Consider the following 24,823-nt stretch of genomic DNA (forward strand, 5'->3'; position numbering starts at 1 on the left):
CTCAGATCCTGACGCTTGCCCATTTTTCCTGCTTCCAACACATTAACTTCAAGAACTGACAGCTCACTTGCTGACTAATACATTCCATCACTTGACAGGTGCAATTGTAACCAGATGTTATTCACTTCACCTGATGTAATCACCAGCGGGTTGTGGACCTACTGTGCTAATCAAAGGGTTTGACATTGGGCCACCTCTTAAGGGTGATGTCTAAGTAGCCTCCCCGGTATTCACTTTTTAACCATGTACGGGGATCTGGACTTCACTCCGGGGAGACTACCAGGTTGCTACCTCTTAAGGTGGTCCTGGTGGGAGAAGCAGCTGGCCGAGCAAAGCACTACGGTGAAGTCCACCATGGGTACAACCATTGGCAGATGATACTGTGGCAGGAAGATAAAGATCTGAGGTCACAGTTCGTAGCAGGTCTTCAGGCTCGCAGCAGAGTACAGGTTGCCTACAGGTACTAGGCCACAGGCTCGTAAAAGGTAGCAGGATACAGGCTGGCAGCAGGTAGCAAAGTACGAACTGGAAGCAGGTAGCAGGATACAAACTTGGAACGGGTAGCAGGATGTAGACTGATAGCAGGTAGCGAGATACCGACTGGCAGCGGGTAGTAGGATACAGACTGATAGCAGGTAGTAGAGTACAGACTGGTAACAGGTAGCAGAATGCGGATCGAAACGTTTGCAGGAACAAACTAAGTTGCACCAAAGTTGCTCAGGCACAAGGCGACCAGAGAAGCTGTCTTAAATAAACACAGAATATCAGGGATTGGAAGGGGAGCATTGTGAATGCATGCGCTAGGGACGGCCAGCGAGCAGAGAAAAAAAGGAGAAGCACAGACACAGGCAGCAGAGGCACCAGGACACCGGCAGAGAAGATGAGCAATGTAGTGGAGAGATAAGACTGGTTGTGCCCAGCTTATATCGACACATATGGAGGAAAGGAGAAGTTAATGTGGTCAAGCAATCTCAAATTGATTGTTCATTTACAATAAGTTTTTAACTAAACAGTTAATCTAGGCTACATGGCCGACATTTAAGGGCGTTATCCAGTTTTTAAAATTTGTGTGCAGATGAATTACATACAGGTAGATCTATCACTTACTAATGTGCTCTCTGTAGCTGATATGTCTCTGTAAGCCAGTCTCACATGCAGTTACACGACCAGCCTCTTGGTGTTCATCTCCTGCTTGTATGAGGTTCCATATTCTGAACATGTGGTTATCTCCCGCTCCCGTCTGTCCCCCTCCACTCTCTACCTCTCTGAAGAACAAAACATCACAGGACGCTTATCTACTCTGCTACCTCCTCTCCCCCCTCCATGTCCCTTGAGGGATCGCGTCTCACAGATCTGTGTTGTGTGTGAAGACAATGGGGGGAATTTATCAACCTTTTAACAACAGAATAGAAAAGACACATAAGGGTCAAAAAGTCTAAATTTGCGGTGCAAATTGTGACTTTTTTTCCGTTTTGCGCCGCCCTCATTACTTTTGTGGAAATAGAACGTAGCTTTGCAAAAGGGGACGGGCCGATGACAGCCCAGCACATTTATTATAATTTAGGCCAGAAAATTGGCCTAAATTAAAATGGAAATCCACCCTTTCTCCCAGCTGGCGTAGATTTCACTCTGTGAGGCATTAGAAAAAACTAATGAATGCTCACCTCACCGCTCCTCTTCTCCCCTTCGTATCCCCTCAGCATGACACAGCTCATACAACGTACTGATGCCAGGCAACGTCAGGACGTTGTATGCAATGCAGAATTGATGATGTTGAGTGCTGCATCGCATATAAAAAATGAAAGAGAAGGAAAAGAGCAGTATTGTATCGGGCATCGGCACCAGGCTCAGGAGGACAAGGAACGAGGCCAGGTAAGTTTGATCAGGGAGATCTTTATTTCAAACGACGACGCGTTTCTGGACTGGACTGGTCCCTTCGTCAGGTCAGTTAACCGGCAATCTATACTATTTCACTCCACGCATAGTCTCGGAGGAGCGCCGTTGATCCCTCACCTTTTTTCCACTGTGCATCGCATATAAGGCTCTGATGCTCCTGTGCTTCAGGACCTTGTATGAGCCGTAATGCTGAGGGGACACGGAGGGGAGAAGAGGAGCAGTGAGGTAAGTGTTTTTTTTATTTTATGACCGATGGGAGGAATGTATTGAACATGGCCGCGGTCGTTGTACCACGCACAGCCATCAGAAAGATGCGACACATTTATCAAAGGGCGTTTGCCTCTTAATAACTGTGTCGGATCTTACTCCAACTTTTCATACTATTAAGATTGGCGTATGAAACGCCAGTCTTAATAAATTCCCCCCCCCCCAGTAGTAATTACAGTACTACCTTACACCTTGTAATAGAGGGGCATGAAGGCAGCTGTAAGAAGAGGCAATATCTATGAGAGGAGAGAGTAATCATGGGAACTGTAGGCCTTTTACATGGTAATCCTGCCCACAGCAAGTCTTGCTATAATCAAAATAGCAGTACATCACAGGGCTCAGCAACATAATAAAAATGTAAAATAATTAGGCATTCAGCCACATAGAAGTAACTTTCAGAATTTTTCATAATCTCGGATAACCACTCTAAAGAATAGTGATAAAGATAAACTATTCTCTGTAGTGGATTAACACTGTAGAACCTTTTTATTTCCATGAGGGAACCCCACGTTGCTACATCAAAGAAGGATTCCATAAATGTTGGCCAGAACTACATTTTGGCTGACATTTGTTGACTGCTTTGCCTGCCTCCATGCCAAGCATCTTTGAGCAGGCTGAAATAATTTTGCAAACCCTACTGTGAAAGTGACAGGTCTTAAACACAAGACCAGCTAGCATGGAACACCAAGTTTTGAATCTTTATTGTAAAACATTTAAGGGGAAATGTATCAACTTTTCTACGCCAGTTTTCTGGCATAGAGTTGCAAGGGCTTGCTGTGGGTGGGATTATCATGTAAAGGACTACAGTTCCCATGATTCCTCTCCTCCTCACATACATTGCCTTTATTTACAGCTGCCTGCATGCCCCTCTATTACAAGGTATAAGGTAGTACTGTAATTACTCGCTGTTTTCACACACAACACAGCACTGCTACTGTACGTAGACACTGCTTTGCTAATGAAGAATTTTCACGTAAAAAATGGGGAAAACTTGTATAGCGCTGCCAACATCCAGAGCGAAAATATTACAAGGTATTAGATATTTATTAATAGAAAGTATATCTACGCGTTTCAACCCAGATTTGGGAAAGCAAGGGAGCAGTGGAAATAAAAGCCATGTAGTGAGGGTGGAGAGGGGAGATAACCAAGTGTTTAGTGTATGGGATAAACTCTAGGAGCATGGTCATGTGACTACACGTACGACTGGCTTATAAAGACATTTCAGCTACAGACAGTATATTAGGAAATTATAAAGCTTACTGACGAACTATCTGCACACAATTTTTAAAGACGGAAACACCCCTTTAACCTCTTCCCGCGCTGCTCCGCAATAGTAAGTCCTGCAGAGGGGTTAGTTCCCGCATCAGGACGTACAGTTGCGGAGTAGTTCCTGGCGCACACTGTCCTAACGGACAGTGTCCGTGAACCGGGAGGTCAGCTGTCCCCGACAGCTGACACTCCAGCCTTGACGGTCAGCGGACCATCGCCACTGATTTTGGCAATTAACCCCATAAATGCGGCGACGGATTGCCGTCGCCGCATTTAAGTGGTTTGAAGCACATCGGCAGCCCCCACGAAGTAATCGTGGGGACTACCGATGCTTGTCGTGGCAATCAGAGGTCGGACAATGACATCCAGGTTGCCATGTATGGAAGCCTCGGAGGAGCAGCCTCCGGCCGGTCCTCCGAGGCTTCCTGTCAGTGTGACTGTCACGTCACAATGACAGTTAGAGTACATTACACTATGTGTGTAGTGTAATGTACTCTAGCAGCGATCAAAGCTGCAAGTCTAAGCGTCCCCTAGTGGGACAAGTGAAAAAAGTAAAAAAAAGTAATAAAAATGTTTTAAAAAAAAGTGTAAAAATAAAAGTTATAAGTTATATAAACAAACACTGCATTATTTTCCTATAATAAGACTTTCATTATAGGAAAAAAATGAACATGTTAAAAAAAGTACATATATCTGGTATCACCGCGTTCATAACGACCCCAGCTATAAAAATATAATGTTATTTTTCCCGCACGATGAACATCCCAAAAAAATCAATAAAAAACTACACCTGAAACGCTATTTTTTGGTCACCACCCCTCCCAAAATAGAGAATAAAAAGTGATCAAAAAGTCGCATGTACCCGAAAATAATGCCGATAAAAACTACAACCCGTCCCGCAAAAAACAAGCCCTTATACCGCTTTTTGACTGAAAAATAAAAAAGTTACGGCTCTCAGAATATTGTGACACAGAAAATAAATGATTTTATAAAAAAGTGATTTTATTGCGCAAACGCTGCAAACAAAAAAAAAAACCTACATACATATGGTATCGCCGTAATCGTATCGACCCGCAGAATAAAGTAAAATTGTAATTTATAGTGCACGGTGAACGCCGCAAAAAAATAAACGAAAAAACATTGTCAGAATTGCTTGTTTTTGGTCACCCGGCTTGCAACAAATAAGCCCTCACGCAGCTCCGGTGGTGAAAAAATAAAGAAGTTCTGGCTCCCAGGAATATGGCGATACAAAATGTGCAGTGTTTTCTAAAAGCGGGTAACATCCGACACCATTTATCAGTGCGACACCGGCCACTTATCTATGAATTATTATTTATTTACCGCATTGTTATACCCTCTTATTATGCCCTGATGTTCTCCGCACAGATTACATATTCCCCACATTATAAACTGAAATACCAGCGAAACCCAAAACAGAAAAACTACCAAGCAAAATCTGCGCTCCAAAAGCAAAATGGCGCTCCCTCCCTTCTGAACCCTGCAGCGTGCCAAAACAGCTGTTTGCGTCCACATATATGGCATCGCCATACCCGAGAGAACCCGCTTAACGTTATATGAGGTATTTGTCTTCAGTGGCACAAACTGGGCACAACATATTATGCACTAAAATGGAATATCAGTGGAAAATTGCAATATTCACACCATCCGCTGTGCATTAACCCCTTTGCGCACTATGACTTAATAGCACGTCATGGTCCGGGGGTTCATGTATGGAGCAGGCTCACGTGCTGAGCCCGCTCCATACGCTGCGCGTGTTGGCTGTGTGTTACAGCTGACACCCAGGACTAACGGACAGGAACAGCGATCGCGCTGTTACAGGAGTCTGTAAAAATAACAATATACTGCAATACATTAGTATCGCAGCATATTGTACCCGCGATCCAATGATCGCTGGTACAAGTCCCCTAAGGGGACTAATAAAATGTGTAGAAGAATTAAAGTTATTAGTAGTGAAAAATAAAAAAGTTTAAAGTTAAAAAGAAAAAGCTTTTCCCATTTTTCTTCTAAAGTAATGTAAAAAAATAAACAGAATTGATATCGCTACGTCCGTAAAAGGCTGAACTATTACAATATACCATTATTTAACTCGCAGGGAGAACACCGTAAAAAACGTAAATAATTTAAACCGCCAAAATCGCTGTCGTTTTCGTTTTTACCGCACGGCGAAAGCTGTAAAAACGAAAATCCCAAAGAATGGAATCAGATTTTTTTCCTATATTACTATATTTTCCTATTTTTTTTCAGTTTCCCAGTACTTTTTATGGCAATTTAAATGGTACCAATAGAAACTACAATTCCTCCCGCAAGAAATAAGCCCTCACATCACCCTACTGACGGAAAAAGAAAAAAGTTATGGTTCATGGAAGGCGGGGAGTGAAAAACGAAAATAAGAAAGCAAAAAAATGGATCAGTCCTGAAAGGGTTAATTCATTTCTAATGAAAAAATAAAATGTATGACCACATGTGGGGTATTTCCATACCCGGGAGAAATAGCTTTACAAAAATTGGTTGTTTATTTCTCCTTTATTCCTTGTGAAAATGCAACATTTTAGTGGAAAAAAATTGTGATATTAATTTTCTCCACCTAATTCTAATAAATTCTGCAAAAGACCCGTGGAGTCTAAATGCTCACTATACCCCTAGAAAAATTCCTTGAGGGGTGTTTCCAAAATGGGGTAACTTGGGGGACTTCCACTGTCCTCCAGGGCGTTGCAAAGGCGGATGGCACCGAAAAATAATCCAGCAAAATCCGTGCACTAAAATCCAAATGGCGCTACTTCCCTTCTGAGCGCTGCCATGGGTCCAATCAGCAGTTTATTACCGCATATGGGATATTGCCGTAATCAGGAGAAAATGCTTTACAAATGTTGTGGTTCTTTTTTTCCTTTATTCTTTGTAAAAATGTACATTTTCTATGCTTTTTCAGAAAAAAAGTAGATTTTCATTTTCACTGCCTAATTCCACTAAATTCTGCGAAAAACCTGTGTGATCAAAATGCTAACTATACCCCTAGATAAATTCCTTGATAGGTGTAGTTTCCAAAATGGGGTCACTTTTGGGGGGTTTCCTCTGTTTTGGTCTCACCAGGGCGTTGCAAACGTGACATGGAACCGAAAACCAATCCGGCAAAATCCATGCTTCAAAATCCAAATGGCACTCCTTCCCTTCTGAGCCTTGCTGTGGGTCCAATCAGAAGTTTATTACCACATATGGGATATTGCCGTAATCGGGAGACATTGCTTTACATATGTTGGGGTGCATTTTCTTTATTATTTCATGTAAATATTAAAAATGTCTATGTTTTTTCAGAAAAAAAGTAGATTTTCATTTTTACAGACTAATTCTAATAAATTTAGCGAAAAACCAGTGCGGTCAAAATGCTAACTATACACCTAGATAAATTCCTTGAGGGGTGTAGTTTCCAAAATGGGGTCAATTTTGGGGTGTTTCCACTGTTTTGGCACCACAAGGCCTCTTCAAACCTGACAAGGTGCCTAAAATATATTCTAAAAAAAAGGAGGCCCAAAATCCACTGGGTTCTCCTTTGCTTCTGAGGCCGGTGCTTCAGTCCATTAGCGCATTAGGGCCACATGTGGGATATTTATAAAAACTGCAGAATCTGGGCAATAAATATTGAGTTGCATTTCTTCTGTGTTACAAAAAAAAATGTATTAGAAATGAATTTCGGCAAAAAAAAATTACATTTGTAAATTTCACCTCTACTTTGCTTTAATTCCTGTGAAACGCCTAAAGGGTTAAAACACTTTGTGAATGCTGATTCGAAGACCTTGAGGGGTGCAGTTTTCAAAATGGGGTGACTACTTCTGGGGATTTTCTAATATATAAGGCCCTCAAAGCCACCTCAGAACTGAACTGGTCCCTGAAAAAATAGCCTTTTGAAATTTTCTTTAAAATATGAGAGATTGCTGCTAAAGTTATAAGCCTTGTAACGTCCTAGAAAAATAAAAGTACGTTCAAAAAACGATGCAAACATAAAGTAGACCTATGGGAAATATAAACTAGTAAGTATTTTGTATGGTATTACTGTCTGTTTTTGCAAAATTTTTTTCTAAATTGTTTTTCTAAATTGTTTTTCAGAAATAAATACCAAAATTATCGTCAAAATTTTTTCACTAACATAAAGTACAACATGTCACGAGAAAACAATCCCAGAATCGCTTGGATAGGTAAAAGCATTCCAACGTTATTACCACATAAAGGAACATATGTCAGATTTGAAAAAATCGGCTGGGTCCTGAAGGCCAAAACAGGCTGGGTCCTGAAGGGGTTAAGTTCGGCATAAGGAGGAAGATTCTGTGACTAATAGTATGTGTAGTTACAGAAGTATGCTCAAATGATAAAATGATCACAAGGTGTCCTGCTGCTGTACCTCCAGTTTTCTGCTGTGATCTCTGGGTAGAACCCTGCATTAGGTTTTCAATTTCCCTGCAGTGCCACCGCAGGACAAATGAAGCATTAAACAGTTCCCATTGAAATAAATGTAATGTACTGACATTCTGGGTCTTCCAGAGCAGAATACGCTCTTTTGTAGGTGCTCTCTGCTCCGGCTAAGAGATGAGGTACCTAATGTTAACATCACTGGTGATCTAGGGGTTAAAAATTTTGTGTCCAATGGACTATTCACCTCAAAAGATGTGACACACCTCTTCATAAATGTGTTCGGTTGACTCAAATTTTTCTTTCTGTTTAGACTTGCGTATGAAACGCCAGTCATAATAAATTCCCTTCAAAGTATCTTAAAGAGAACCTTTCACCTCCCCATACATGGGCAGCTGAGTGCAGCATGTAATGGGCAGGGCTGCACAAACCCTGGGACACTTTACATTTTTTTCTACCTTCCTCCGTTATTTAGATATCGGTGCCGTTATATTTGGCGCCCGATATTTAAAAAACCCCCTGAACTGTCAATGGGACGTGTACTGGCAAGGGGGCGTGTTACTATGGCTGTGACACTGCTCAATCAGATATGGACAGTGTTACAACAAGAGCGAGGATAGAGGAGAGAGTGGGCGCGAGCGCGCGCGCACGCTCTCACTCTTCAGCTTTCAAAATCAATCTTCTGCCGAACTGGCAAGGGGGTGTGTCACTGCTACGGACAGTGTAAGAGCTGCGGAGAGGAGAGTGCGCATGCACGCTTTCATCTCTTGCAAGAGATCAGTCTTGTACTTTGTCTGCCGAACTGGCAAGGAAGCGTATCACTGCTACGGACAGTGCAAGCGCTCCCCAGCTTTTTCACTGTCCGTAGCAGTGACACGCCCCCTTGCCAGTTCGGCAGAAGATTGATCTTGAAAGCTGAAGAGTGAGAGTGTGCGCGCGCGCACGCACACTCTCTCCTCTATCTTTGCTCTTGCTGAAACACTGTTCATATGTGATTGGACAGTGTCACAGCCATAATAACACTCCCCCTTGCCAGTACACGCCCCATTGACAGTTCAGGGGGTTATTTAAATATCGGGTGCCAAATATAACGGCACTGATATCTAAATAACGGAGGAGGGTAGAATTTTTTTTAAAGTGCCCCAGGGTTTGTGCAGCCCTGCCCATTACATGCTGCACTCAGCTGGACATGTATGGGGAGGTGAAAGGTTCTCTGTAATTTCTAAATAATAATTACTAAATTTGTACATAAAACATCTGAAGTAAAGAAAAATTATAAAGGAAATTAGAAAATCTGGCAGACTATTTTAAATAAATTGAATAAACTAATTGGCTGTGCAAAAATTGGCGCAGTCCTAAGTGCATATAAAGCTATTCCAAGGTGAACCTACATAACCCCTTCTAAGGAAGAAGTACCATGGAAAATGGCAGACTGTGTTATCAACAGCAGTGTCGATTCACAGTATCACCAGTAGGAAGCAGCACTTCTTATGTGTAAACATTAGTTCTATGTCTGAACTTACCCACCAATAAGTGAATGTAAATTTCCACTCATAACACGTCAGAGTTATGAAAAAGAATAGGCATTATTACAATCAATTAGCCAACTGAAGGAGTTAATTTGCTGTTAATTGACAAATATATAAAATAAACAATTATTATTCAATTGCCCTCTCGATCCTGAGTTGTTTGCATGCAGTAACCAATTAGGATCTTACTGCATAACGTTTTATAAATAAGTTCAGTGTATAAACAGTGTGCAACAAGCTCCCCCTACTGGTGGCTGCAGAAAACCAGAATTTTATCTTAGAACTACGGGTATATGGGGCAAATGTGCGAAGGCTGGCATTTCATTTGAACACCTCTTTATAAATCTGACGCATCTTTCCGCTGGCTGTCTGCCACAATTGTGGCGTAATGACCGCGGCCAACCATCCTTCCTCCCATTGGACAAAAAATAAAAAAAACATTTATACTCACCTTACCGCTCCTCTTCGCTTCTCCCCTCCGTATGCTGTGGCTCATCATACATGGTACTGATGCAACATAGTGCTCAATGTCCTGAGTGCTGCATCAAATACAATGCCTTGATGCTGCTCGGGGTCAGCTAACGAAAGGAATAAAGATTGACACATACGCCACTGCTCATTCATTTCAATACAACACCCAAATCCTTAATTTCTTGGAAATGAATAAAATAAGCTAGCTTGTGATGAATGTGGATTTACTATATTTAGGCAAATAAACATGTTCAGCTCCGATTGCAGCCCACTTCTTTTGTAGAAACTCCCAAAGGTGGTTTTGGCTCGTAACTTGCAGACCTGTCCAGATAATCCAAAAGGAGTTCAATTGGATTGCAATCGGGACTATGGGGTGGCCAAACTGTGTTCTTCAGCACCTATCGTCGTTCTTTTGACTGGACATACTATTTGCAATGACAGGAGGTATGTTTTGGGTCGTTATCTTGTTGAAGTATGAAACCACAACCAATAAGACAGATTCCGAAATGGATGGCATGGCGCACTAAGATGTTGTGGGAGCACTTGGAGTCCATGATTCCTTCGATTTCTAGTAAATCACCAACCATATTACCTGTGAAACATCCCCAGACCATACAGGAACCTCCTCCATGCTTGACTGTGGGCTGAATGCAAGCAGGAATTATGCGCTCACATGACGCACGACTGACAAACTTTCGCCTCTTGGACTCAAACTTTTATTCGTCTGTGAAAAGGACCTTCCTACACTGAATAGTGGTCCAGCTCCTGTGCTTTTTAACCCGCAATAATCTCTTGTTTCTATTAATAGGCCTAAACAACGGTTTTCAGGCTGTAACACTTTTCTTGTAGCCACTGGCTACTAGGCGGCGTTTGACAGTCACAATTGACAGGCTTATCTTCCTTATTTCCATCAGATCAGCACGGATCTGATCAGCTGTTTTAAAAATGTCTGTTTGGAACACACTCTGATCAATTTGTCCTCCTGTCTTGTGGTCACTCCAGGTTGTCCAGGTCGTGGTCGATTACGTACACTCTTGTTTTCAGTGTGTTTCTTGAGGGTACACAGCACGCCATCAAGCGAAAAACCTTCTACAGGTGAGCTATTTCTCGTAGACTATGCCTTGCATTTTTCAAAGCAACTATGGCATAACGCTTTCGTTGGTTGACTCCTTCCTAAAACAGTAGATAGATAAATTTCTGTGCAAAACACATGTGTCACGTTCATCCTTAACAGAGAAATGTACAAATCTGGGGGTGTATTGAAATTAATGAGCAGTAGTGTATGATGTGTATCAGTAAATATTTATTCAGTGGCCTTTTCATCAGTCACAAACTAGAATAGAATATTGAAGAGATGGAAATAGAGATCAAAGAAAAGTATGACTAAAACGCAAAACCTTAGAGGAACGTGAGATTTTCTATTAGGGTATCTGCACAGCGTTTTTTGGCAACCAGAAAAAAATCTGCCTCAAAATTTCCTTCCAGATTTTTGAGCCAGATTTTGAAATGCAAGCGTGTTTTTTTACGCACTATTTGACGCATCTATTTTGAAGCTTTTATTAAATTTAGCAGATAGAAAAACCTCCAACGGTTTTTAGTCAAAAACCGCTTTAAAAATTGCGCAAAACAAACATTGCGATTTTTTTCCACCTCCCATTGATTTCAATGGAGGTTCAGAAGCTCCAAGATAGGGCATGCCGCGTTTTTTTTCGCGAGTGGAAAAAAGCGGCGTGTGGAAAAAAATGCCTCTATCTCCCATTAAGATCAATGGAGGGAGATTTAGGGTGTTTTGTGGTGCTAATTCCGACGTGGTTTCTGAGTCAAAATCAGCGCCAAAAAATGCTGTGTTAACTGGGTAAATGTTGTATTGCCATTAACACATTACCCAAAATTTTGCTTACATGATAAAGTCAAACTTCAGCTAACATGATGAGTGACGTCATGAGCCTATGCTTCCCCGCTCCATTCATTTAGGCCTGATTTACACGAGCGTGTGCGTTTTGCGCATGCAAAAAACGCGGCGTTTTGCGTGCGCAAAAGGCACTTAACAGATGCGTGTGTCGTCAGCGTATGATGCGCGGCTGCGAGATTTTCGCGCAGCCGCCATCATTATGACACTCCGTTTGGATATTTGTAAACAGAAAAGCACGTGGTGCTTTTCTGTTTACATTCAGAGTTTGACAGCTGTTGCGCGAATCACGCAGTTCGCACGGAAGTGCTTCCGTGCGGCATGCGTGGTTTTCACGCACCCATTGACTTCAATGGGTGCGTGATGCGCGAACAGTGCACAAAGAAAGGACATGTCGTGAGTTTTTTTCAGCGCACTCACGCTGAGCAAAACTCACGGACTGTCTGCATGCCCCCATAGACTATTATAGGTGCGTACGACACGCGTAAAAAGAGCACGCGCGTCGCACGCACGTATATCACGCACGTGTAAACGAGGCCTTAGACTGTGCTGACGTCTAATTTTAGGTGTCAGCACAGTCTCAGGCTACAGCTTTCCACAAATTGCTATAAGGGAGAAGCAGTAGGCTTTTAGCCACTAGCACAATTCTATACAAGAAAAAATTTCAGGGTTGAAAAAAGTAAAAACAAAACAAAAAAAGAAAAGAAAAAAAAAAGTGGAAAATGGACTGGCCTTGATTGGTTAAATATACATAATAAATGCAACCCCAAGCTAAAAAATATCTGTATATGAAGGCAGTATGGCTTCTCCCAACATCTACGGTACAGTGAGCGCAGCTGCTCTCAACAATATATTTAGCCTATTGACTTCTTTTTAGAATTGGTCTCCGCTTACTTGTAAATACTGTCTGCTTCCAAGCACTTGAATATGACAGAGTAAAGATTGGTATCTGAGGTCCCACCATGGCTTCTCCCAGCTGAAATGCAAGCCGTACCCAAACCAGACAATAAATCATCGGTGAGGCTGAGGGACTCTCCTGGCAATAGACAAAAGAAACCCAAAAAAAATTGGGATTACAATATTGCATGGTCAAAATAAAAAGTCATTAAAAATAAAAGTGCAATATATTTAGGGTATCTCTATGAGATGGATAATTCAATTTACCAAAAGGAGGTAAAAGAAATAAATTCAATACAAGGGAACTTTTTTTTTTATAGACCTGCATTACTCAACAAATATGCATACTGTATGTATAAATGTATATACACATATATAATATGAGAAAGAAAAACTGTTATTTTCTAATATTTATATAGCGCTAACATATTGTGCATCATTGTATTCAGATTTATTGCATTTCATCAGTCTCTGGCCCCACTGGGACTCATGTAACCACAAATAAATCACGTAAAAGGGGATCAAATTTACGCAAAATTGCAGAAAAAGGACATAATTCCTGATACAAGGGCAGGTAAAAAAACAATTCTGTGATTTTCTGTTGCTTTTTAATTTTGTATCGATGTGAAAGTAGTAACTGTAGTCCTATTGTATTTCTATTTTTCTCTACAGGAACAATTATGTGTATACTTAACATAAGCCAAACCTTTTTCCATAAATAGTACAATACCTCACTGGTGACGGATTTGTGTTCTTTTCAATCGCTTATTTTCATGATTACCGTTAGTATTTCTGCATTAGCTGATTAGTTTATTGATTTATGTATATCGTTTTTCCAAGCAGATTACAATGGCGCCAGCTACACTGTGACAATATTATGGATGTTGAAAATATATACGGACATTCAATTCTTATTATCGCACATCAATATAATCCATCAGCCATTGTGTTTCATTAAATAACTTTTATTCACTTTTCCTTTATTCACTGGATTTCTTCTGTTAGTGTAAAATTGCATTTTATACTCGTATATCATGTAAATATTTTCTGTTTAAAATATTTTTGGTGGTATACAAGGTTCAGGAATACAAATTGCATTATTTATTTAAATAGAAGTGAAGCAATTTTTTAAAATATACTTTCTGTATCGATTCCTCGTGATGTTCAAGATCTCTGCTTGCTGTCATTCAATAGGAACCTTCAATATTTAATTGCAGTGGATCAAAATGTGTCTAGGTCAACTGATGGACACACATGCGCAGGACTAATTATAGATTGGCTATACTCACACTGCGTATGCGGTGTATGTTTAACGTATACACCGGGAAAGATATATATATATACTTTAAAAACATTCATAGGCCCCCAATTACCCGACGGAGGCCAAAAGAGTGTTTTTTTGGCCTCCGTCAGGACAGTATTTGTCGGTATAACGCAAAAAAAAGTATGAAATACAACAGTATTCAGAAAAAATACGTAAACCGTATATTTTTTTTTTACAATAAGACCCTATGGGCGACGTATACAGTACCACTGTATGCCTATAGGGGACACGTCGCAGCCTCCGTCATAGGTATACGTCAGGAGATCTCAATACAGAGGGAAGGAAGAGGGGAGGGAATGAAAGTGGCACATCTCCCAAATTGCTGCCCTCTACCATGGCTGCCCTGACTCCTAGCTCTGAAAACCTGTGGGCACTGGCCAGAGGTCTTGAACCTCAAAAATTGCTATAAAGAGGGGGAGAGGCTGTGGGGGACGCATACGGATGGCAAACAGAAGGAAATGCAGGCGATGTTTATTGCTGACCGCCTTCATCCTCTTAGCAGTGTCGCAGATTATATCATGAGCGGCGTGGAGGGGGAGTCCTCGTTACTGGGGGAGCACTTTTTGTTTTGGGAAGCCGCACACACAGGAGAGAACAATTGTCCTGGCCGCACATTAGCGGTAAAGGGGACATACTGTAGTACAGAAGTTGGATCTTAACGTTCAAGCAGCATTTGGTACACCTATTAAATAATCATCGTCCTACTTCAGAAGCAGGGCACACCTGATACAGATTGTGCAATTTCTCGGTACAGTCAAGGGACATGCTGCTAGCAGAGTGATCGGTATATTAGGAAACTGCTAACCATTGGCATTAATGGCAAATCGAGAGGATACATCATATATGTCTGAAAGGTGGAAGTCTCGCCGCTTTGATAAACTATCAGGAGACTAGCGGTCGTATGTCAAGCCATTCACCGGCTGAGAAAGAGGAAAAATGGAGAGAACAGGTCGAGTATGTGCTCTGCTCTCTCCATTAGGGTACGTTCACATGTAGCGTAAACACTGCAGAATTTCCGACAGAATTTTCTGTACAGGAAATGCGCAGCATATTACAGTAGCAGTAAAGTGTATATGATTTCAGCCAATCCGATTACAGCTCCTATTTTTTACAGATCCTTTGGAAAATGAAAACAACAACCTGATTGGTTACTATGGAAAACTGTTCACCTTTCCTTTGTACAAGTTTTCATACATCTCTGAAATTCAAGTAGTAAGTGTGGCAGATAAGAATAACACTGCCTTTACCTGGAGTCTAGGTAAAAAAGTATTTGAGCGGTATATGCAAACATCATCTGGGATTCACCTGCTTCTGGTTATGGAAAAATGGTTGGTTAGAGAGGTTTTCCCATGAGGGACATTTATGACATATCCACAGTATGTGTCATAAAGGTCAGATATATGCAGGTCCCACCTCCAGGACCCGCACCTATCTCTAGAACGGGGCCCCTAAATCCCGTTCTAGCTTTTCGTGCTCACGCTGACTCCCGGTCACTTCCTAATTACATGGTCGGTACATGGTCGGGAGTTACAGAAACAGCGTAATTCGCTGAGCTATGCTGTTTCCGTAAGTCCCATAGTAGTGAATGGCAGTTACAGAAGCAAAATAGCATGTGAGCTATGCTGTTTCCATAAGTACCATTCAGTTCTATGGGAGTTACAGAAACAGCGCAGCTCAGAGAGTTACGCTGTTTTGTTCTTCATGGTCGGAAATCAGCCGGAACACAAAGAGGTAGAATGGGGTTTAGGGACCCTGTTCTAGAGATAGGTGCTGGGACAGCATCTATCTGACATTTATGACATACCCTGTGGATATGTCATAAATGTCCCTCGTGTGGAAACCCTTTTTAAGCAGTTATGAATTCTCTGATTTCTTGTATAGAGGTGCTTTCAGTAAAGTATTCCATGATGGTGGGTGGAGTAGGTGACCTAATTCTTTGAATACTTCTCAGGGTGGCAGTGAGTAGATGACGAATAAGCGTGGCTCAGAATTAGGAATCTAAATATGAAAAAGATTGATAATAATAAGGCTGTGTCGTGATCTAAGGAGATCATGAGTCACCTTATTTTTGTCATGAAATGGATGAGTTACATTCATATTGTTAATAAAGTTGAAAAATACATATTTATCTAGTTCAACTTATTATCATGAGTGTTGATCCCGAGTAAGGCAAAACCCCTATGGGATACTGTAGTTGCTAATTGTCATAATTTCAATAGGGAAATATTTCTGTTACAAAAATGTATAATATTCACAGGCCTGGGTATAATTAGATTATTTGATATATTGCTACACAGAAATTAAATTACTGCTTAATCATATTTCCTTCCAACTAAATAGACTTCATTTAGCTAACCTTCCTGGGTACTGCGTTCAACTTATTACCAATTACTTTGGTCACCTGCTTCTGGACCTAATCCAGTTCTGTTATGCCTTTCTTATACACAGGTCCTCAAATCTGTACACAGTATTCCATGAGCTAGTGATTTATAAAAGATGTTCTCATCATGTGAACCTAGAACACTTGAATTTATCGCATGATTTTATTTGGCTTGGCCGCAACTGCCTGGCATTGGTTGCTGAAATTAATTTAGCTGTTTTTCCCATGCCCGCTTTGCCCCGTTGTGCATGGTAAAAGTACAGAAACTTCTCACACAAGAATTTGTGCATTGTAAAGTGAGTGTATTCCCTTTACAATGAAGCCAGTAGTTTGGTTACTCCAACAAAAGTGGTTGGAACAAAGAGCCAATTTTGTTCATTGCTGTACAGCACTGTTGGTTCAGGAATTCTTTTGTGTGATGGATAGTGCATTATTGGCTTGGCATTAGAGGACCCTTAATAGTGCACAGAGGCGTAGCTAGGTTCTCCAGCACACGGGGCAAAGATTCAGTTTGGCGCCCCCCCCCCAACCTCTTTCGCGACATCTCCTTCCCCCTCGCCATGTTTGTTTTCTCTACCAATCGACGTGTCATTTCTCCCCCATATAGCCCACCCCTGTATATAGTGTCCCACAAATAACTCCCCCTATAGTGCTCTACAGATAGCCCACCCCTGTATATAGCCCCCTGTAGATATAGCCCAGCCCTGTATATAGTGCTCCACGTATAGCCCAACCCTGTATATAGCCCCCTGTAGATATAGCCCACCCCTGTATATAGTGCTCTACAGGTAGCCCACCCCTGTATATAGCCCCCTGTAGATATAGCCTAGCCCTCTATATAGTGCTCCACGTATAGCCCAACCCTGTATATAGCCCCCTGTAGATATAGCCCACCCCTGTATATAGTGCTCCACAGATAGCCCACCCCTGTATATAGCCCCCATGTAGATATAGCCCATCCCTGTATATAGCCCCCCTGTAGATATAGCCTACCCCTGTATTATAGTGCTCCATAGATAGCCCAACCCTGTATGTAGCCCCCCTGTAGATATAGCCCACCCCTGTATATAGTGCTCCACATACAGTCCACCCCTGTATATAGTGCTCCACATATAGTCCACCCCTGTATATAGTGTTTCACAGATAGCCCACCCCTGTATATAGCCCCCCTGTACATATAGTCCACCCCTGTATATAGTGCTCCACTAGATAGCCCACCCCTGTATATACTATATACAGGGGTGGGCTATCTGTGGAGCACTATATGTACAGGGGGGCTATATACAGGGGTGGGCTTTCTGTGGAGCACTATAGGGGGAGCAATTTGTGGGATACTATATACAGGGGTAGGCTATATCTACAAGGGGACTATATACAGGGGTGGGCGATATCTACAGGGGGACTATATACAGGGGTGGGCTATATCTACAGGGGGACTATATCTCCAGGGGGGGACTATATCTCCAGGGGTGGGCTATATCTCCAGGGGTGGGCTATATCTACAGGAGTGGGCTATATACAGGGGTGGGCTATATCTACAGGGGGGCTATATACTATATAGCCCCCCTGTAGCTATAGCCCACCCCTGTATATGGTGCTCCATAGATAGCCCATCCCAGTATATAGCCCCCTTGTAGATAGACACCCCCCATAAATAAAGTCCCCCCGTAGATAAAGCCCCCCCGTGTAGACAAAGCCCCCCCTCCGTAGATAAAGCCCCCCCCGTGTAGATAAAGTCCCCCCGTAGATAAAGTCCCCCTTGTAGATAAAGCCCCCCTGTGTAGACAAAGTCCCCCCTGTAGATAAAGTCCCCTCCGTGGATAAAGTCCCCTTGTAGATAAAGCCACACACTTTTATTACAATTAAAAAAATAAAAATATTCAAACACACCTTAATCCCGCTCCCACGCCGTCCGGCAGCCATGGAGACCTGCTCTCTTCTACGCAGGTCTCCTGGGGGTTGAACCCAGCGTCTATGAAAGGCGCTGATTGGCTGGGCAGGATGACTTTCCCTGTCAGTCAGCGCCTTTCATCGACGGAAGCTTCACTGGTACAAAAGGTACCAGTCGCTTCACTCATGGAAAGGCGCTGAATGGCCGGGCACGGAACGTGCCCGGTCATTCATTGCTTCTAATTGTACCTGTGTCCTTGCGACACAGGTACAATTATAGTGCAGGAGGAGGTGGCGCCCCACTCTAAGTTGCGCCCGGGGCACATGCCCCGCCTGCCCCCCCTAGCTACGCCCCTCATGGTGCATATGGGAAATAGCCAGAGTATATTCCCTGTAATCTTTGTACTGCATGGCACATTATTTGTTATGTGTTTGGTGTGTGAGATAAGTTAATGTTGTGTCTTTTATTACAGCTTCTTATTTTTGTTTTAGTACTTGTTTTTATTTTCTTTAGTCATAAGTTTTTCTTAGGCTGGGTTCACACAGAGTTTTTGGACGCGGAAACTGAGCCGCAAAACGTCCGAAAATACCTTGCGTGAAAAAGAAGGGACATGCCCTATCTTCGGGCGTTTACGCCTCTGACCTCCCATTGACATCAATGGGAGGCAGAGAAAGCTTATTTTGCGGCGTTTTATGCCCGCGGCGCTCAAATGCCGCGGGCGAAGAATGCTGCGAAAGACGGCGTGCAGGCAGAGGAAAATCTGCCTCAAAATTCCAAACTGAATTTTGGGGCAGATTTTCCTCCTGCAAAAAACTCTGTGTGAACCCAGCCTTACTGTGGCTTCACATTTTAGGGGCTTCGGAAGTAATAAATATTGTAAAGTGAGGTATCACTGCAGTCCCGTCAGTGTCTATGCTCAAGTGCGGCAATTCCAGATAGGGACTGTCTAATATTTAGCCACAATGAAGGCATACTCTTGACGGGTGTCCTAATAATCACTAGGTTGACCTACATGAGCACTTGGGAGAAGTTGAAGAATTTCTGACATTATATGGAGTATGTACTGAGCATTGTATTGGTATATTACTCTGGTTCATTCTGTGTAACTGTAGTGTCATCCTTGTTAGGGTACAGTCACCAGTGGTTTAATTTTGACGTATTCCTGGGTGGAAACAAAATCTGCAACACATAAATGGTTTCTATTTCTGTGTGGAATAATGTGTCGTGACTTATGGATGTAGAATTTTATCAATAACTTCAATGCTATGTGACATACTGCACGGAAATACACAACACAGATACACAGTAAATTCTTATCAAAATCTGTAAAAGTAATTCCGCTGCGAATTTACTGTTGCAGATTTTTATGCCACATGTGACTGCACCCAATGAGTCAGTAAGCTGGAGAAAGGTATTTCATGGTATTTCAGTCAGCGGAATAGGTGACAGGGATTGTTCTAGTAGAACCTACATTTTTTTAAATTTACAAAGTGAATCTAGTTTAAGACATTAGATGGTAAGGTGTCGTTAGAGGGTAAGATCTTGTTTATTTTCAAAGCTGCATTCTCAAAGTTTGGCTTGTAAAGGTTTATTTTTTTTAAAGTGGTTGCCCTTTGCAGAAGCCTTTTTTTTAGAAGGGGGTCCTAAAAAATAAGCTCATCACAGTTGGAAACTTAAGCAATTAGCTGTATTACGTTGGGGAGCTCGGTGGCAAGTGTTCATTTCCCCTGCAGTACAACAGAGGAAATTAAAACTTACATGGTCCCCATTAAAATCAATGCAAAATACATGGACATGAAAGGTCCTTCAGAAAGATAGACCTACACTCTTAGCAGCCACTTTGGCTTGTTGACAGGAGTCTAAAACGGGGAACTACCTCTATTTACTCAGAGTGCCCAAAATATGGTGTTTTAAAATAGGTTCTCCAAACCAGACATATTGTAATTCCCTGTTTGAGTAAGATATTCAAGTTATTTTAGCTATATCTCTCATTATGTATCTGCTCCTGCAGTTGACATCATCAGGGGGCTAAGAAAGGGCACCAGTAATTCAAGTCTCCAGCAAATCAACAAAGCTACCAAAGAGCATAGAGAACATATTTTTAATTCTGGATTAGAAACCTAAATTTACACCCTGGGATACATATCTATAGGAGTATTTTTAGTGTATAACTGGAGGTACACAGTAATAACATGAAATGATAAGAAGGTTAATAAATGGAAGCTAAATATATAAGTCTTATAACATAAGTCCAGCACACTATCAGTGCCGGATGTGATATTTTATTACTTTCAAACCAAACCCCTCCTGATGAGGCAGGGAATGCTTGGTCTGCTGAAACACGTAGAGGACAGCTAAGATCAGGGAATGAATGCAGCAATCAATGCTGGGTAGAATATTATCTAGAGAGATACATATGTATTGAGTAAATATTAGGGAGGAATGAGGTGATCGAGGCAGGGAAGACAGAATTGCCATTAGGCAGAACTGGATAGAGAAAGACTGTTCGTTCTGCTGTTAGCTCTATTCTATTTTCAACACCTCCTAGAATTGATAGTAGTCCTTAACCCCTTAAGGACGCAGCCACTTTTGGACCATATGACAGCCTCATTTTTTAAATCGGACATGTGTCACTTTATGTGGTAATAACTCTGGAATGCTTTTACCTATCCAAGCGATTCTGAGATTGTTTTCTCGTGACATATTGTACTTCATGTTAGTGAAAAATTTGGTCAATAAATTCAATATTTATTTGTGAAAAACACCAAAATTTAAAGAAAATTTGCAAAAAAAGTGCATTTTTATAAATTCAAATGTATCTGCTTATAAGACAGTTATACCACACAAAAGAGTGACTAGTTAAAATTTCCCATATGTCTACTTTATGTTTGCATCATTTTTTGAACATCCTTTTATTTTTCTAGGACGTTACAAGGCTTATACGTTTAGCAGCAATTTCTCATATTTTCAAGAAAATTTCAAAAGGCTATTTTTTTGGGGAACAGTTTAGATCTGAAGTAGCTTTGAGGGCCTTATATATTATGAACCCCCACAAATCACCCCATTTTAAAAACTGCACCCCTCAAAGTATTCAAAACAGCATTTAGAAAGTTTCTTAACACTTTATGCGTGTCACAGGAATTAAAGCAAAGTGGAAGTGAAATTTTCAAATTTCATTTTTTTTGCAGAAATTCCATTTTAATCCATTTTTCCTGTAATACTGAAGGTTTTTACAAGAGAAACACAACTGAATATTTATTGCCCTGATTCTGCAGTTTTTAGAAATATCCTACATGTGGCCCTAGTGTGCTACGGGCCTGAAACAAAGGCCCCAGAAGCAAAGGAGCACCTAGTGGATTTTTCAGCCTTCCTTAACTTAAATTATATTTCAGGCACCATGTCAGGTTAGAAGAGGTCTTGTGGTGCAAAAACAAAGGAAACCCCCCAAAAGTGACTCCATTTTGGAAACTACACCCCTAGAAGAATTCATCTAGGGGTGTAGTGATTATTTTGACCACACAGGTATTTCATAGATTTCATTAGAATTGGGCAGTGAAAATGAAAATTACAATAAGATGTAGCTTTACCTCAGAATTTTTTATTTTTTCAACAAATAAATTAGGAAAAGCACCCAAACCTTTGTAAAGCAACTTCTCCAGAGTACGGAAATACCCCATATGTGGTAATAAACCACTGTATGAATACACATCAGGGCTCAGAAGGGAAGGCACGCAATTTAGCTTTTGGAGCGTTGATTTTGCTGGATTGATTTCTCGGCACCATGTCACATTTGTAAAGCTCCTAAGGTACCAATACAGTGGTAACCCCCCAAAAGTGACTCCATTTGGGAAACTACACCCCTAGAGGAATTCAACTAGGGGTGTAGTGTGAATTTGGACCCCCCAGGTGTTTCATGAATTTCATTAGAATCGTGCAGTAAAAATTAAAAATTACATTTTTTTCCAGTAGCTTTAGGTCAAAATGTTTCATTTTCTCATCAAATAAAGGAGAAAAAGCACCGTAACATTTGCAAAGCAACTTCTCCAGAGTACGGAAATAACCCATATGTGGTAATAAACCACTGTATGAATACACATCAGGGCTCAGAGGGAAGGCACACCATTTAGCTTTTGGAGTACAGATTTTGCTGGATTAATTTCTCGGCACCATGTCTCATTTGTAAAGCTCCTAAGGTACCAGTACAGTGGTAACCCCCCAAAAGGTACTCCATTTGGGAAACTACACGCCTAGAGGAATTCAACTAGGGGTGGAGTGAGTCTTTTGACCCCCCAGGTGTTTCATAGATTTCATTAGAATTGTGCAGTCAAAATGTTTCATTTTCTCATCAAATAAAGGAGAAAAAGCACCGTAACATTTGCAAAGCAACTTCTCCAGAGTACGGAAATAACCCATACAGTGAAGGAAATAAGTATTTGATCCCTTGCTGATTTTGTAAGTTTGCCCACTGTCAAAGTCATGAACAGTCTAGAATTTTTAGGCTAGGTTAATTTTACCAGTGAGAGATAGATTATATTAAAAAAAAAAAGAAAATCACATAGTCAAAATGATATATATTTATTTGCATTGTTCACAGAGAAATAAGTATTTGATCCCCTACCAACCATTAAGAGTTCAGCCTCCTCCAGACCAGTTACACGCTCCAAATCAATTTGGTGCCTGCATTAAAGACAGCTGTCTTAAAGGGTCACCTGTATAAAATACTCCTGTCCACAGACTCAATTAATCAGTCTGACTCTAACCTCTACAACATGGGCAAGACCAAAGAGCTTTCTAAGGATGTCAGGGACAAGATCATAGACCTGCACAAGGCTGGAATGGGCTATAAAACCATAAGTAAGACGCTGGGTGAGAAGGAGACAACTGTTGGTGCAATAGTAAGAAAATGGAAGACATACAAAATGACTGTCAATCGACATCGACCTGGGGCTCCATGCAAAATCTCACCTCGTGGGGTATCCTTGATCCTGAGGAAGGTGAGAGCTCAGCCGAAAACTACACGGGGGAACTTGTTAATGATCTCAAGGCAGCTGGGACCACAGTCACCAAGAAAACCATTGGTAACATATTACGCCGTAATGGATTAAAATCCTGCAGTGCCCGCAAGGTCCCCCTGCTCAAGAAGGCACATGTACAGGCCCGTCTGAAGTTTGCAAATGAACATCTGGATGATTCTGAGAGTGATTGGGAGAAGGTGCTGTGGTCAGATGAGACTAAAATTGAGCTCTTTGGCATTAACTCAACTCACCGTGTTTGGAGGAAGAGAAATGCTGCCTATGACCCAAAGAACACCATCCCCACTGTCAAGCATGGAGGTGGAAACATTATGTTTTGGGGGTGTTTCTCTGCTAAGGGCACAGGACTACTTCACCGCATCAATGGGAGAATGGATGGAGCCATATACCGTCAAATCCTGAGTGACAACCTCCTTCCCTCCACCAGGACATTAAAAATGGCTCGTGGCTGGGTCTTCCAGCACGACAATGACCCAAAACATACAGCCAAGGCAACAAAGGAGTGGCTCAAAAAGAAGCACATTAAGGTCATGGAGTGGACTAGCCAGTCTCCAGACCTTAATCCCATCGAAAACTTATGGAGGGAGCTGAAGATCCGAGTTGCCAAGCGACAGCCTCGAAATCTTAATGATTTACAGATGATCTGCAAAGAGGAGTGGGCCAAAATTACATCTAACATGTGTGCAAACCTCATCATCTACTACAAAAAACGTCTGACTGCTGTGCTTGCCAACAAGGGTTTTGCCACCAAGTGTTAAGTCGTGTTTGCCAAAGGGCTCAAATACTTATTTCTCTGTGCACAATACAAATAAATATATATAATTTTGACAATGTGATTTTCATTTTTTTTTTAAATATAATCTATCTCTCACTGGTAAAATTAAACTAGCCTAAAAATTCTAGACTGTTCATGTCTTTGACAGTGGGCAAACTTACAACATCAGTAAGGGATAAAATACTTATTTCCTTCACTGTATGTGGTAATAAACCACTGTATGAATACACATCAGGGCTCAGAAGGGAAGGAGCGCCATTTGGCGAGCAGATTTTGCTGGATTGGTTTTTCTGCACCATGTCGCATTTGTAAAGCCCCTTAGGTACCAGTACAGTGGAAACTCCCCAAAAGTGACTCCATTTGGCAAACTACACCCATTGAGGAATTCATCTAGGGGGGTAGTGAGAATTTTGACCCCACAGGTGTCTCATAGATTTTATTACAAATGGGCAGTGAAAATGAAAAATTACATTATTTTCCAATAAGACGTAGCATTAGTTCAAAATTTTTCATTTTCTCAACAAATAAAAGAGAAAAAGCACCGTAACATTTGTAAAGCAACTTCTTCAGAGTAGGGAAATACCCCACATGTGGTCATAAACTGCTATTTGGACACACAGCAAGGCTCTAAAGGGAAGGAGCGCCATTTAGTATTTGGGGTGGAGATTTTACAAGATTCGTTTTTTGACACCATGTTGCATTGAGCTATAGTACCAGTACAGTGGTACTCCCGAAAAATTACCCCATTTTGGAAACTAGATCC

At 41.5% G+C, this 24,823-nt stretch overlaps 1 protein-coding gene across 2 annotated transcripts in view; it reads right to left on the bottom strand.

The window, feature by feature from the left end:
- ASTN2 (astrotactin 2) overlaps positions 1 to 24,823 on the bottom strand; it is a 647,867-nt gene that overhangs the window by 42,356 nt on the left and 580,688 nt on the right. For both annotated transcript variants that reach the window (XM_075835546.1, XM_075835545.1), the window contains one exon: positions 12,655 to 12,796. In XM_075835546.1, the coding sequence (XP_075691661.1) occupies positions 12,655 to 12,796 (142 nt within the window). The remainder of the gene's footprint in view (positions 1 to 12,654; positions 12,797 to 24,823) is intronic.

This window comes from Rhinoderma darwinii, chromosome 8 (genome assembly GCF_050947455.1).
Source record: "Rhinoderma darwinii isolate aRhiDar2 chromosome 8, aRhiDar2.hap1, whole genome shotgun sequence".
Classification (NCBI taxonomy): domain Eukaryota; kingdom Metazoa; phylum Chordata; class Amphibia; order Anura; family Rhinodermatidae; genus Rhinoderma; species Rhinoderma darwinii.